At 34.0% G+C, this 17,408-nt stretch overlaps 1 protein-coding gene across 5 annotated transcripts in view; it reads left to right on the plus strand.

Annotated features, from left to right (window-relative positions):
- Window positions 1-992: 992 nt before the first annotated feature.
- The window catches only part of LOC133171891 (pleckstrin homology domain-containing family G member 5-like), a 62,216-nt gene continuing 45,800 nt past the window's right edge, over window positions 993-17,408 (plus strand). For 3 of the 5 annotated variants that reach the window (XM_061306684.1, XM_061306687.1, XM_061306686.1), the window contains exon 1: window positions 15,707-16,747. In XM_061306684.1, coding sequence (XP_061162668.1) covers window positions 15,803-16,747 — 945 coding nt within the window. In that variant the 5' untranslated portion in view covers window positions 15,707-15,802. Of the gene's footprint in view, window positions 1,191-7,368; window positions 7,455-13,851; window positions 14,099-15,706; window positions 16,748-17,408 lie in introns of those variants that run through there. The other 2 variants (XM_061306688.1, XM_061306685.1) reach the window with 2 other exon arrangements.

Here is a 17,408-nt window from a genome sequence, read left to right on the forward strand (position 1 = left end):
ATTGTGTATAATTTTTGTGTAGATGAAGGATTAATATAATGCTTATCCTGTTTATAGGATGTCTATTTTCTGGTGTAGAGAGGTCTCTCAGAAATGTCTTGATTGTTGCTGTTAAATTTCTGTTTAACATGGCGGTTTTATATTCTGTGTTTATCTTCTTAACCTTCAAGGTGAAAAAAGTGATGTGAATGAATATTAGTGTATTGAAAATATTTATGAGGGTTAAATCCAGCATAATCCTTATGAATTCCTTGCCATTGATCTTTTTTGTGTAATTTATTCAGAAACATAACTCTTATGTTGTAATTGAATTTTTAAAAAGACTGTTCCTGTTCAGAGGTATTTTCTTGAAATCGCCATTTATTATCAGAAATGTTTGATTAAATCCTTTATTTGAAAGATAATATGCATGATTTTCATGTCTTCTGATAAGTTTGAAGACCTTGAAGTCCTTCTGCTTTAGAAGGGCAGAATATCATTGGGAACATCCACATTAAAACAGTGGCTTACTACTAAATTTTTTTTTTGCCAGTGACTGATAGGAAATATTTACACTTACCCTCCACTGAACAACTGCTATGATTTATTGATTTAGATGTGTCGAGGCTCTCCAAAGCCCAGTGTTAACATTTGTTGACTCTTCTTGTTAAATATTGGACCCCATCCATTAAGCAATACTTGTGACTTAAATGCTCAAAAACACAACCTAAAGAAAAGAAAGAACAAAATATGGCTTTAGTTGAATCAAAATGAAGTAAGTAGTTTTTAGATTTGGAAGATATTTTTTGATTTTTTTTTTTAACTGAATTTTTTTTTTAGGAAGAAATCTATCCCAGGTGTATGTTTTGACACATTCTTTCTGCAGGTGTCAATGTTTCTTTGTTTCTTGTACAAATTGTTATTTTTCTGTGATTGGCCATGTGAAAGGGAAGATGATAACTAGCTTATGGCAGTAAATGGAAAGGTCTGCAAATGAGTACAAAGATTCTTCTTGATCATGGATTAGGACTGCTTCATGTTTGAACTTTAGAGCCAGATAAGACACAATTATGCCAACCATTGGCTATATCCTAGCAAGCATTAAGAGGACGGCTTGACACATTTAACACAGACATCTGTCTTGTGAATTGTGATAATTGTGGAAATGACAGGGCTATTGGAAGCAATTGAACTGGAGTTGAGCTTAAGAGGTGGGTGTAAAAAGCTTAAGGATATTGTATTCTTGGACTCTAGGCTGAAATACCACCATCTTTCTGTACAGGTATTAATAGTCAATGTTGTAATAATTCATATATGTATCGGTGGTAAATGCTACAATGCCATTTAGTCAACAAAATCCAAATTCTTCTTTTCCTTAAGCTCGGCTTCTTTGTTGTTACTATATGTAAGGTAGAACCGCTACTGAATCACTGTGGATTCATGATTAGCACTGTGTATAGCATGTAACTTCCACACATTACCTAACTTTATACTTTTGTTAGGGCTGTCACGGTTCCCCGAAATAACCGAAAACCGCAGTCCAAGTTGTTCAGTTCAGTTTCAGTTCCATTTTTCCGGATTTCGGTTTGGGTCTTGTTTATATGTTAGAATCTGTTTTTATACAAAAATGACGTCAAAATCAAAAGAATGATGACGATAAAAGTTATAAAATAACAGCTGAATTCTACTTCATTGTATGACAAAGCACTTGTCACGAAAGGATTAGATAATTATGAAAATCAGCAAGAATAATCAGGTTGTAGGTAATAGTCGGCTTAGTAGTCCTGAACACCAATGTCAAGAATTGAATATGATAAAGATATGTTTTCAAGGTGAATGTAACATAACAAATAAAGATTTTTCAAGTTAATTTCATGAATTTAAGGAATAAAATAAATGTAAATAACCAAACCGAAAAACCCGAAACTGAACCGAAAATTTACAGAACCTACCCGACCCGAAAAATTTTGGAACCGTGACAGCCCTAACTTTCATGTAAATTAGTTGAATCTGATTCGTCGAGAAACATTTGTTAAAAAACACTATTACACGCTGAATAATGAAGCCACGCCCTCCAGCGTAGCAACAGTCAACATTGCTTGACGACATGAGATATTCAAAGAAATATTGACTGCGCAGAATTTATGCACGCAAGGTTCACTGAAATATGTATTTGTTATAAAACATTCAGTATAATATAATAAATACTGCATGTAGTTGAGTGTAACATTGAAAATTTTCAATGTAACACTCAACTACATGCAATATTTATATAATAGTACATAGGATGGTCATAATTATTAACAATTTCTGCATTTTTTGTCATAAGATATGTAATCAGTATTTATTTCAACATACCTAATTGTATAATAGTTTTTTTATGCCCCCGTATCGAAGATTGGGGGGTATATAGTTTTTGTCCTGTCCATCCATCTGTCTGTTTATCTGTTTGTCTGCAAAAACTTTAGCATTGCTCATAACTTTTGATTGGTTGGAGCTATGGCTTTCATATTTCACATGTGTATTCCTTTTGGCAAGACCTTTCTTTGGGTACCATCATATTTAACCTTGACTTTGGAGTTTGACCCAGTTTTACAAAATTTTACCCAACTTTAACCTTGGCCATAACTTTTGAACAGTTGGTGCTTTGGCTTTCATACTTCACAAATATAATTCTTGTGACAAGACCTTCCTTTGGAGACCAACAACTTTGACCCTTTGACCTTGACCTAGGAGTTTGACCTACTTTTGAAAAACTTTAACCTTGGCCATAACTCTTGAACGGTTGGTATTAGGGCTTTCATACTTCACCTGTGTAATCCTTGTGACAAGATACCAACAATTATAGCCCATTGACCTTGACCTTGGAGTTTGACTTACTTTTGAAAAACTTTAACCTTGGCCATTTCTTTTGAATGGTTGGTGCCAGGACTTTCATATTTCACAAGTATATTTCTTTTGAGAAGGTCTTTCCTTGGGCACCATTAATTTGACCATTTTACCTTGACCTTGATGTTTGACTTTCTTTTGAAAAACTTGAACCTTTTCCATATCTTTTCAATGGTTGTTGCTAGCTAGGGCTTTCATATTTCACAAATATATTCCTCGGGACAAGACCTTACTTTGGGTACCAACATATTTGATTTGCATTTGAGAAAGTTTAACCTTCGCTATAAATTGCCATATGGGGGCATCAGTGTTTCACAAACGCATCTTGTTAAAATACATGTTTTAGTGAAGCTATATATATACATTATGTATTTGTCAAGCTGGAGTTTAGCAAAGACTTTCTGATCCACATTTTACTTGGAACATGAATATAGGGATCATGTAAATGTTCACTTGCAAATTTAAGTAGTCAGTCTTGTTTATTTTAAAAGCTTAATTTAACATAAACCTTTGACTATTTTATGTGGCAAACATAAGAAAAAAGTCCATGGCCAGTGATATTCAGCAGAAGTGTAAAATTATGCAAGTTGAATTATCAACAAGCCATGTATAGTGTTTAATGCAGCTGACACTGTCTACAGAAATAGTCATGATCAATCTCATAGAAGGGCGAGGCAAAGCCATCTGTGACATTGATCAACCTGATATATTTCTGTGGATAGTCAGTAACCAACCTAATATTATACCTTTATTGACTGGGTTGGAGGGCAACATGCATTTTGTCGGACCCAAGAACCAAACTGTTTGCCTGAAGCCGTTAGGCCGAAGGCAAACAGTTTGGTTTGAGGGGTCTACAAAGTGCATTTTGCCCGAGAACAGAGTCAATAAATGTTTTGTTACACATTTTACTTTATATTTTGACATAACATGATGTAAATTTTGTTTACCCGCACTGCAGTTTAAACTTGATCAATTCCGTAAAATTATAACGAATGCAAATAAGATACACCTGACCCTGCCCACACTGTGACGTAAGCGGTCCAACATCTCACCTATAGGTCCAATATCTCGCTCTGCGGTCAAACATCGATTTTTTTATGACCGCTCAGTAAAGCATTGGAAATGTTAGACTTTTTTAAGTATAGAATTGTATAGGAAACAATTTTCAAAGGTATAACAATATGATTTATTTTCTAAAGGAAAATAGTGTGAGAGGCATAAACCCAAGACAAAGTTTTTCAAAGAAGGGGGTGTGTTGAGCCACAAAAATAAGGTCAAGCAAAATGAATAAAGCTCAGGAGTGCATGGGGGGGGGGGGGATCTTCCTATAATTTTTTAAAAATTTTTTTGAAACCTTTTTAATGCAATATAACCAATGGCATATGAATGTTAATTGAGGGGGGTGAGGTGTTGCTAGGTGTTTAAATGATACAGAAACAACAGCAAAAGAGTGAGAGGTCAGGCATGTGTTTGACCATCAGGTTTAAACTAGTGAAAGTGGGACATTTTAATATGAGGGAAAGAAGAGTATATAACTAGATCTACTTCAAAATTTTAATGATAGATCATCAATGTTTTGTGGTGTAAAATATTAATTATATTTTAAATTTATTCTCAGTGTAAAAGATATAAATTTGTCAGATAAGGTAGCTAGTTTTACATGATATACATGTATGGGTCTTTGGCATGTTCATACGACTGCAGCTTGTTGGTTTTTTTCCATCCTTTTTTCACTCATTTTGCCAATGGCTTGTGTAAGGTTGCAAATTAAGACCTGCATGCATGTATGTGGCACTTATGGCCAGTGAGTAGTGAAGGATTTTTTTTGTGCCAGCACATTTTGCGACATGGCACCAAGGTTTATACAGTGTTATTGTATCCAGATTACTGATCTTCACACTCTGTGGTTGATCCAAACCCACAATGTAAGGATTATAACTCCTTAGAATTCCATGACTCTCACCACTGTGCCACACAGGTGACCTAGAGATGTGATAAATTTCATACATCATGTACATGGCTATGTATAAGTGTTACTGAGTATAAGTAAAGTACACTTTCCTTTTTCATACATGTGCATTTACTGGACTTTTTTAAAAATTGCAAATGCAAAAAAAAAAGAAAGAAAAAAAAAAGACATGAATTTTAGTACATGTATCGGTATATTGTGTAGAAGAATTATCTAAGGCTTTAATATTGATAAGGCTCAAAAATTGTTAATTCACTATCGTGATACATACATGTGTGCCGAATATTGCATATATTCATAAAGACTAGGTCATTTATGACTTCATTTGCATTGAACCCCAGTAAAATAATCCATCAATAAATTGTCAGCTAGCCCACAAGGAATGTGTCATTCTATGTCAAGAATTTACCTGTAATTCACCCATATGATGAAAGATTCGGGAAAAGATAGAATATATTTGCTGTACATTCATTGCTTAAAAACAAAACTAGCCATTTCTTTAATGCCTGGAGCATTGTGGTTAGAAATTCACTCAAGCACTGCAAGTTTGCAGAGATTTTTAAAAGTGTGTCATTTGTATGTGTATATTGTGACAGTGCTACATAACCTTTGAAGCGTTAGAACAATCCGAGATCTAATACATATTGTTTGTGCCGTTGAAGCGTGATGCATTACCTACTAATCGTGTATATGGCATTCTGACCTTCTTGATCTATTATATCACCTTAGCTGGGTGTTTTTTTCCTGGTATTCAAGCCATCTATTGAGCCAAAACTGTTGTATTCGGAAGTGACCATTTGGATTTTAAAAGTCATACAAAGGTATATGAGCCAGCAAATTTCATTGACCATTTGTTGAATATTTGTATGACCATTTTGGGAATATTTTTTAGTAGTGGAATCTTATATGTAGATTTAAATAATAACTCACTCTACTTCAATTTGTAAAATTATTTGCTTATTTGATAGTTAAAAGATACATATACTTGAAATAAATTTAGAAAACAATGACTATCAAACTTGAACTAAGAATAATATAAGACAACATTCATGGTTTAATGTAGATGTACAGCTAAGATATTTTCCGCAGTTTATTAACCTTTTCAACATGTTTATGAATATCGTACCAAAGTAAATTGTTATATTTATTTTTTTATGGCCGATGTAGACATTATATAGAATACTGTCAACATACATCTCAGAGAGTATCTGTTTGTAATTAGGTAATCTGATATTTATGAGATCTGAATTAGGTACAAGATGAAGATTAAGAAAAATGATTCCTCATTTTCAACCATTTAATAAATTGTATAGATGTGTAATAAACTTCCTCCACAATAAATGTCATGATTTAAATAGTAATTTGTCAAGAATTTCATGACAAGTTGAAAAACAAGTTCATTATATAAGCTAGATCTGAAATATTTAATTTTAATTTTTGGTTAATTATTAAAGGAGAGAATTGAAATATTTGTATTCATATATGCCAGAAACTGCATGCAGTGACTGACAGAAATGTAAACTTATGCAAACATTCTGTGTATTCAATATATGGAGAGCTGGTAGTCCAGTGAGGTAGGTGTACAGCAGTGCATACTGTTTTAAATTTCTAACTATGGTAGAAACACAGAGATAATGTTGACCTGCATGTTTTCTTAAGAAGGACCCTCCACCTTCTTGTTTGTAAACATTAATGCTCCCCCAGTCCTTGTAAGATAATAACTTACCTGACACCTGTCCGATCCCTCCACGAACATTTGTTACCTATGTTTACCGATATGCTTACATACTTCTATCAGAGCTATTTTGAGCCACTTTTTGACAGCATAAAGGTAAATATAGTGTAATTAGTAGTAGTTTTTATTATAGGTAATTACTTTGGACTGTTGTTTGTTTTAAGTACCACAAGGGAAATCATGGTGGTGACTTAAGTAATGGAAAGAGTTGGTGTAATAATAAACATTTTACCCAGAAAGTGAATTGGTTTTTTTTTTTTTGACATGCCTGATTTTATGACAAGATAATTTTTTTGACGTCTGCAAAGTGGGATTTGTACAAAATACAAAGTATGACTCTGTGGCCTGCATATTTTGCTGTGGTATTCGTCTGTGAAAGGTAAAGTCAGGGCATTGCCTCCACTACATAACTTAATGCCAAAATTGGAATAACTTTTCTTGCTTATGGTAGGAAATACCAAGAGAATATAGAAGAAATGCAGAAGAATTTGTTTAGGCAGGGTGTGGTGAGATTTCAATCATGAGGGGTTTAAAATCTTTATAATTTTAAGTGTACTTTTTATTGCTGGTTTCTGGAGAGGAAATTGTCAATTTTCCAAATATTGATCTGGATTACTTTTGTCATTATTTCTGATCAATTTCAACAGGTGTGCAAGTATGACTTGTGATTTGTTTCCTATGATATAATCATAATTTTCCAACAGTGGGGAGCATCAATTGATATAGTGTACGTTTAATTTACAGGAGTTGTTTAATGATGATTTCTCTTGATAAATGATTTTTATGATATTTTCAGATTGTGATACAGATGGTTGGGATCCAGGGGTAGATGTCATGGAGTGTCAGAGTTCACACTGTCAACATAAGCATATTGCTGTTAGGGTGAGTAAAATTTGGAATTTTTAGTTTGAGTTTTTAAAAAGTAGTAAGAAGATTGTCAATGGAATGCCAGTAAAAGAAGCTGAAAATGAAATTACACCATTAGATGACAATATTATCAAGGATCGATCATGGAAGAATTTGTACATAAGGATATTCTTATTGAAGTGGGAATCTTGATGCAGAATTTTGCCTGTATTGAACTATACTAGCTATACTAGCAGATCAATTCCAGGGTTGTCCCTAAGAAGAGAAATAACTGCAGGAGATATTAAAAAAGCAGAAGAGGGTCTGGGGTTCCTCCCCCAACCAAGGGTTGAGGGGGATTACCAGAATAACCAGGGGATAACATCATTATAGGCAGGGAAATTCCCCAGCCCCTGGGTCTTAGGAACAACCCTGCTTTCAGATTGCAGTCTAAATCACAATCCAGTTTTGCCATCTGAAAATGATGAAGGAAAATCTAAGATGGATTCTGTTGCACCACTAAGCCATGCTATCCTCAGAGCACCTGGATGTTGACATAAAGCAGGTCTGATAAAGACACCATGGAAGTTGGACTTAATTGAATTTGGGCAATTTAACGTTTATGTAATTTAGAAGAATCTCCATAACATTGACATGGATTGATAGAGAAAGTGATAAACTGTATTCAATAGCAAAGTAAAACTAGAAACTTTGCCATTGTAAGTTAAAAAGTGTAAGCCCAAGCTGATCTTCCTTTGTTTCCATAGAAACAATGGCTTTTTTGAAGAAAATGGCCAAAAGTTTAAGCTGTTTCTCAATATTTTGCATTGGAGGCCAACCTCTGATTCAAATTGTGCCATTATGTAATGAAAGAACTGTTTCTAAAGATTATAAAACATGTTTTGTATATATTATTGGCAGGGCCATTTTATGCATAAAGGGATCCTAGCACTTTAATTTTCTCTTTTTCCTGTATACAATTTTCCCAAAAATTTGAATATGATGAAACAAATGTGTGAAGCATCTTGCAGACTGAGCGACAAACAGACAGTTGGGCAAACAATAATAGTGAAACTATAAAATCTTCAAATTTATTGTTGGTCATTTCAAAGATTGCAGAGTGGGTACATTTATAACTAAATTGGTTTGAGGAATCCTTTTCCTCATCCTCATCAGTAACAGGGAGCCCAAATATTATCTCATTTAAGAAGTTTTAAGCAACTAAAAATAAAAGTTAAAGGTATATTTTCTGTACACTAAGTTTTTAGCTCACCTCAATGAATTCGGAGGGAGCTTATGTGATACCCTTGGCATCGACGTCCCAGGTGAAATAGTTTGGTGTAGTTTTCTTTTTAAGTGTTTCTATGCCCTACATTAATCAGAGATGCATGGAAGATGCTTCTAGTGTGTTTCATTGTATCAGTCAAGGTTTCAGATGCTGCAATTTCAGCGTAAGAATGACCTGGTTAATGTTTTTAGAGCAGGTTATTGTTTCTGGAGCAGGTTAAAGTTTTTGGAGCAGATCACATTTCCAATTAGGCCCTATGTTGACCAAACTTGCATGGATGATACATCTAAGGATGCACACTACCAGGCTTGCTTCAAATGCTGGATCTCACCTACATTTTCTGCATGAGTGACCAGGTTAAAGTCATTCAAAAGTAACTTTGAGCCTTATGTTGACCAGATTTGCATAGCTGATACATCTAAGGATGCACACTACCAGGCTTGCTTTGGATGCTGTATCTGACCTACATTTTCCAGATGAGGGACTAGGTTAAAGTTTTTGGAGCAGCTTCATTCGAAATTAACTATTTGCCATACCTTGACCAAACTTACATAAACGATACATCTAAGGATGCACACTACTTGAATTGCTGTGGATGCTGGATTTGACCTTAATTTTCCAGTTGAGTGACCAGGTTAAAGTTTTTGGTGCAAGTCCATTACCAAGAAACTATAAGGCCTATCTGAACTAAACTTGCATGGATGATGCATCAAGGGATGAACACTCTTAAACTTGCTTCAGATGCTGGATTTGAACAACATTTTCTGGATGAGTGATTAGTTTGAAGTTCTTGGATAAGTTCATTGCCAAGTAACTGCAAGCCCTATCAGAGCAAAATTGCATAAATTTTGCATCTTGGGATATGCACTATGAAATTATTAGTTTAATGTGGAACTTTCTTCAGGACAACATTGTTGAGGTGAGCTCTGTAATCTCTGATGACCTATGTTTTTCATGGGCTATGAACCAAATCTTTTTAATATTCTAATTTCTTTACCCAAAAAGATGAATACTTCTAACATGGCCAATGGACAACTAAGAAATGTGAAATTGAAGAATTTATGGTTCAAAGACATAAATTTATTGAAAGTATTTTTCACAAAGAAATCATCAAGAGATGATTGTATTCTTCCAAAAGGCAAGAAGGTCGTTGACTCAAATAAAGGGAATTTATACACAATTCTTGTCTGGATTGAATGATGGAGGGCAACTTAGAGGACCAAAATGCTTGAAATCTGAGAATGAAAATATGTAGTTGCCAGTTGTCCCATGGTATCACATGTAAGATATATGCCCTTTCTTTGTGTTGAAGTGGCATGTGGACATGTTTTTCTACTATATGAAATAGGTTTGGATCAAATCATCAATGCCAGGACTTCAGGCTAAAGCATGGCTGTCAGAGGTTTAAAGACCTGTAAATATGCTGCAAAGAATGCACTCCAGGTTTTTTGGACAAAATAAAGATGTAAATTAAGGGTTGATCCTGCTTTCAGGCAATAAAGTTTGAACTAATGTGTAAACAGAAAAACTTCTTTAATGCATCTATCAGTACTTTATATTCAAAGTGTATTTACAAAAAAAAAAGAAGAAAAAAATAAAGGTAAAGTGGAATTTAGCATATTTTCTAAAGGAAGAAATAAATATTGACAGAGAATAAGATGAAAGAGAATGATCTTTCTACAGTGATGGTGCTTGTTTTTTAAGCAGCCAACGGGTATAAAAAGTTTTAATTGAAAACCATAAACATGACATTGATGATTTGTCAGGTGTGAGATCTCTTGTTTAAGTATGATCATCACATCCCATTGTGTCAATGTAGTTCAGAGATTTGTCCAATTACAGCAAGGCACATCTTCTCTTGTTTGATCTCCTCAGAAGGTCTTCAATCAATTTTCTATCTTTAGCTTACCTGGTAATGGTTTGTATTACTTGGGACACTTTAAGGTATTAATATGGATGAAAATATAGTATTTTTTAAAGAAATAATTACCATTTTTAAAATTTCAAAATTTACAATATTTATTGCCTTTATGCAAAATTATAAATCCATTCATCAGAAGACCTGAAAACAAAGACAGGTTGGAGGAATATATGTATGTCAGATTGTCTTCTTTTGATCTATCAGGGTGAATTGGATAGCTGTAACTGTACTTGACATTACAGTACACTAGCTGTTTCAAATCAAATCAAAGTGATCAAAACATATACAGGTCACAGTTGATTCTCATGACTAGAACTTAATTGAGATATCTTTTAAAATTTTGATTTCTTAGTCAAGCCATGATTCCGATTTTCCCCATATAATTTTTTAATCAAAGAAAATTTACACTTGATTTCTTAATCATCTTTCAAAACTTGAGATCTTGGAAGTATTTTTTATTGCTCTTTAAAACAACACTGATGCACAAACGGGAAAATTAACATACTAGAATTTTTGCATGGCCCATTCAAATTTTGTTCAATATTCCTGAGAGTATTAGGTTTCGGAAAATTACAGGTTTGGAAACCTAAAAAATCTATTTTTATGCAGAAAAAAATAATTTCTGTATGGCCCAACTCGAAAATATTGCTTGACCTTTTCCTTTACCTTTTCTGGTGTTTTGAAAATTGGAGATTGTAAATGTCACTGGATTTATCTAAACACTAACTAAAAATGTCTGGTAGATAATCATAAGTTAATAAGATTTTATCAAAATATAATATATGTTTATTATACCAGGGCTCTTCGTGAATTAAAATGTACACTTGTCCATCAGACAGTTGTCAACAAATGTTACTTGTCGAAAATCATGTTATGCCCTACCATGAATATGGCAGGGGTATACAGTGTTTGTCATGTCCTTCTTCCTACCTTCCATCTCTCTGTCACAGAGAGTTTTGTATTTAACTCAGTTTTAAAGAGACTATTGAAGATATTCTTATCAAACTTCATATGCTGATACATATTGGTGAGAGCTATTCAACTGCATTAAAAGTTTTTGACCTTGAACCTTCCCTTTGACCTTAACCTCACTTTTCTTAATTTCTGTTTAACTCAGTTTTAAAGAGACTATTCAAGATATTCTTATCAAACTTCATCTGCTGATACATATTGGTGCGAGGTATTTAAGTGCATCAAGTATTTTCGGCTTTGACCTTCATGACCTTGACCTTACTATTCTTAGCTCAATTTTCAAAGAAAACTTTCAAGATATTTTTATCAAACTTCATGCTCATAATAATTGAATTACCTGTTGTTTTTAACTGGAAGGTCACTGAATTTACTTTTGATAATTCTGAGATCTGTATTTATTTGCCAGATTGACGGCCTGTGGCTTGGTTCATTTAAATATACATTTTTTAACAGTCATGCTTTTTTAAAAATAAGTTTAAATCTAATGTAATCCAAATAAAATGAAATTTTCTAAAGAATTATTTACAGTTAAGCAAATAAATTATAATTTTAAATACCATTTGATATAATTAAAATTCATCAGAAAAAATGGGGGTTTTGGAGTCTCGATCATTTGGACTTGTGATCTCTGGAAGTGTTTCCCTTTTCTTTTTTGACAGAAATATGGAGTTCTTGTTCATCTAATGACTTGTTGCTTTGTTTAAGCTATTGTAGAATGATTGATCATCAAATCACTAATTCCTTTTGCTTAGTGATATAGAGGAGTCAATTCTGTTAATCCTAGAGCATTTGAAGGCAAGCTAAATGGACCCTATGAGTCAGTATAGCAAGTTTTCAGTAATTCTTTCTTCTGATGACATTGGGTCATCCAGTCATTTTCCGTCTTCTTCCAAGTATTCATTCGTTGCTCAGCTGTAATTGTCAGCGTAAAGAAAAGACGTGTCAAAGATGACAAATATTTTGTTTACAAAGATGAATACTGTATGTTTTTCATCCAAAAAATAAATACAACTTGAGAAGATTATTTGGTCCTTTGGTGTACAATATATTTCTGTGTCAGCATTATCATGAAGAGACTATGGATAATGAGTCATGAAGCGCGGCCTTCTGAATTTTAATGAGTTGTTAAAAACACTTTCTCCATAATTTTTTTTATTGTCGATGGGTGATAAGCCGTGCTAATGTGATAAATTGCAGATTTATAGATGATTATCTACAAATAATACTGATGTTAAGATGGTATCAGGGATTCCACCAAGTGGAATTTAAGTTCTTGTTAAAATGCTCTTTATCAACCGATATTCAATAGAAGTGTTGATAAATACATGTATGTCTGTACTGATATTCTTCTAGGTGTTCATTGTAATGAAATTCATGCAGATAGGCTAGCTCTTGATAATCATAGCTAGATAAACTCTATCAGTTTATGACATGACTGAAAACTTGAAAAGAGGGGGTGAGGCTTTTTAATTAACAAATAAATTGTTCTTCAAAATAGTAATGACAAGCCTTGTTCCATAAATTTTTTTACCAAAAACAAAAAAGTTTGAAGATGATTGATAACAGAACAAACAGTGTGTAGACTTACAGGAATTAGATAATGCACACCTGGTATGTTACTTTGTTTGCATTCTGTATAATATTAGAGGAAGAAACATTTACTTGAAAACCACTTGTCTGTTAGAGAATGAGCCTTTAAGTTGTGCAAGACACCACATCCTGGGTGACCCTTGCCCTTCACCTTCAGTTGTCTCTCTCTGTTCAGGTACATGTTGCCATGATTCAGTAGCTCTTTTTAGAGTCCTTCTCCTGATTTCTTTTGAGTTGCCGATTGATAGAAATGAATAAATCAGCTCGCAGACGACTACCCCTATTTATTTTTTTATCAATTACCATAAACTGCTCTATTCACAGCTTTTGAAGTCCACATAAAAAAACTTATCAGATGGTTGAATCATGATCATTGAAATTCATCTCCAAATCATCCGGATATTAATTGACAATAAAACTTCAGCAAAAAGTGATATTAGTGATCGGGATGTACCACACCTTGTTTCCTGGTGGATGACACAACCCTGATTTAAATGGAACCATTTTGGAGGACTATAAAATGGCCCAGCAGGAGCCATTTGTTAAGTTTAAATCCCCCTACCTCTTCAGGTTGTACTAACTTTTACTTAACAAGATGAGCCTTATTAAACAATTAGTCATCTTCCTAGTGGACCCGATTGCAGATAATCAACAATAGTACGGCTTGATCCGGACTGGCTGTGTTATGCAATAGATAGGTATGGTTGGATTACAGTTCTCTTGAAAGATGACAGTTGCTGAGAGTTCTTTTATCTGAGTAAACACTGATGATTATAATGCGGAATAATAACTAGATCTCCCAAAACATAGTCCATTGTTTGCATCCCGTGAACGCAAAAACCAGTAATAAAGATGTTGAAAAAAAGAGGATTTAAGTAGATAAGAGGCCATTCAGCATTGATCAGTGAGGTTAGCAAAGCGTTTTATGCCTGCGTAACTCGTTAAGGAGGTTCTAAGGTGTAGTGCGAAGCAGGTGCCACATGTGTTTGTAGGTGCTGTAATTAGGGCTATGTTCTCATATCCAGGTCAGTCCCATTGACTGGGAGAGGAAGGAAATATCACTATTCTAGGTGGATGATATTGAAAAGTCTGTGTTTTCAGTGGTTATTTAAACCAAGATCATCTAAGGGGTGTTTGAATGGTGAAAAAAAATTCTGGTTTTAGGTTTACACATTTCTAAATTCAAACAAAATTGTGTCATTTAGAAAAGAAGATGGAATAATCTTTCGGAGAGGCTTTGGTAAATTTGGATCAATGTAGGTACACCATTAACATTTTTGAGTGTAAATATTTAGGAAAATACTTTTGTACAGTCACTTTTTCACTATTACTTTAGATCAAAGATAAATACCATAAATTGATTTTGGCAGGTTAAGACTCTATTATTTAGGGGTAACATTTTTTTTTATATCTTTTCTGGATGAAATAGATGTTTTATTCTTGCCAGACAGGTGATTGTGCCTAAATTTTCTCTCATTTGTAATATTGTCTCAAATTTCAGAATGTTTTTGTAAGCACCTTCAGATTCTGTAAGAAGAGATAGTTATCTTTTCATGTTAGTTTGGTTTGTGTAAATGAGTATTCTGGTCTGAAAATTTAAGTTATGTCTGGGAAATCTAGCATTTAAAAGTCCATAAGCTTATATTAATTGATTCTTGCAGGTACAGTAGTTTCAAATCAAGTTGTTAAAAATTGTAAAACTAGCATAGCACTTCATAATAATTTCATTCAAAATGTTAATCCTCAAAAATGACATGCTTTGTCTAAGGCACTTGAGTGAAGTTTGCACTAGTGATTCATAGTGATAAGTTCTTTGTGGAAGAAATAGTAATGTGTGTGATAGAAATGGTCTTTAGTGGTCTCTTGTGCCAGTTGTGGTAATGTAAGAGGGGTGAAGGATTATCAGTAATGTGGTCATTGAATAGCTAATTTTGTATTTGTTTACAAGCAGGACTATTTCTGAATCGGTAAACGGTCGAAGGTCCTTGAATTGACAGCCAATCACATGGGTGGAGATAGTTTTGTATTGGTTGACTTACTGGAAGACAGAAGCCTATGTAAATGAAACTGATGCTTTTTTGAATAGGCAAACATTGAGAGTTCGGTCCAGACATACCCAGTACATGTATTGAAATGTTTATAAATGTCCGAGATAATCAGGAATGTGCCCTTTGTGTTCTTGTGGTGGTTATAATTCCTAAATGGACTTTACGACTTTATGGCCTGGTTTGAATGGCTTGTTGAACTATTGTTGACTGCTAATCATTTAGTATTGATATTCAATGGATTATGGTTATTGTGTTTTAGAAGGGTTGACATTCCTTAAAGATTAACGATTATAAATCTGTAGAAAAGTAGAAATTTACTGTAAAAGTTTATTACTCTATATATTCATCAGTTAAATCTTTCCACAATCTTACAATTCTAAGTTGATTCCACGGGAGATGGAATACTCTACTAAGAAACTGCTGTGTCTTAATCCTTGCCAATTGTCTTGGATGATTATAAAAAAATGATTCATGGCAATACTATTGGAAAATGTAAAGAATGTGCTGATTCCTTTAAATGATATTGCTCAGGTTCTGCTGATCACAAGTACTTATCTGGATCAGGATGCCCAAGAAAAGCAAGCCAAAGAAGATCAAAGTCCAGGCAGCTCGACAGCTGTCATCTCCAGAAAAATCAGCCTCCAAGAAGAAAATCAAACTCACACGCCAATCTCACTCATCATCGGAGATCTACCAGCTTCAGGCCAACAGCAGTGTCGATGATGATAATGTGGACACTCCCCCTCTGAGTAATAGCAGACCAACATCTCCATTGAACTTTTTTTTACCAATCTTGGAATATGGCTTCTCTTGGCCAAGAAGGAAAAGTCCATTGAAATTGGCTAGTGAACAGAAGAGAGTGAGAAGTCCCTTGTTACCGTCCTCCCCAGATAGTGGGCTCCCAAATTCCCCAGTGTCTGCTTATGATGACTTATTTTCCCCATCCACTGAAAACAAGAAGGACAAAGAGATTCTGTCAGTTCCAGAACCTGATAGAAATCCCTCTCCCCTTTCTATGGTTTTGGAGCACAATTCTTCATCATCCTGCAGTGATGGAGAGACTGAAAGTCAAGATCTTCGGTCTGTTCTGGAGGCATTAGATTATGTTATACAACGTGAACATGATGATAAGGAGCACCCCTATACAACTATCAAACATGATTCTAGTGAGGATGAGGACACTAGTGATGCACTAAACAATCAAGATTCACCAAATAACACTAGCGATTCACCAAATAATGAATCCCCCAGTAACACATGTGATTCACCAAGTAAATCACCAAAGAGTTTGGAACATATGAATGGAATCATTAAAGATGGCAAAGGATCTGTATCAAAGAGAGTTAGGTTCAACATCGATAAATCTGAAGTTAAAAAAGGTCGGAACTGTGATATTGTTAAAGCTTTGAGTGAACCTTGTCTGTATGGGATCACAGTAACGGTGGTTAATATACAACCCAAAAAAGGGGGAGGGGAAAGCTGTACTGTTACAGAGTCATTTCAGGCCATGGTAGGTATTTTCAGTGTTGTAACTATTTAAAGAAATGTTAAAATAAAAGACTTGCAGAGTATTTTCTTAGATATAGTGTACATGTGTATGTAAAATTTTAATTTTAGTTCATCTAAAACATATTTAATATAAAAACTAAGTGATTTATGATATAACACAGTCCAGAACAAAAAGCAAACAAGCATTTGAAATATTTGTAAGAAATATTTTAAAAGAAATTTAATCTTTTTTTTTTTGACTAAAAGAGGTGGATGCGCATGAGTTGAGGTAACCCTTGTACACAATTAACTAAGGGAGTGTTGTAAACCTGGGGTTACCCCGACACATAAAACATGTACCTGGTATAGACACTTAAGTGTTACTTTGTATATTAAATGTATTGGTATCACAGAGAGACTTTTGAAATGTGTTTTGAATCAAGTGACTGGTGTGGTCTTAGGGTCTTTTATTTTTGTAAAAGTACTGTACATGAAATATGATAAAGGATACATTGTATTTTGTGAAAAGCAGATAAATTTAATACAGCTTGCACTCTTTGCCATTAATTATAATACAAAAGTACAATTTAATCGTGTCTGGGATTTCATATATATAAAGGAAAAAGTTTTAAAGAAGATGTACAGGTGCAAAGAAGCATGTATGATTTGGTAGACAGACACTC

This window comes from Saccostrea echinata, unplaced genomic scaffold (genome assembly GCF_033153115.1).
Source record: "Saccostrea echinata isolate AGI-Se365-2 ecotype Australia unplaced genomic scaffold, CSIRO_AGI_Sech_v1 ptg000054l, whole genome shotgun sequence".
Taxonomy (NCBI): Eukaryota; Metazoa; Mollusca; class Bivalvia; order Ostreida; family Ostreidae; genus Saccostrea; species Saccostrea echinata.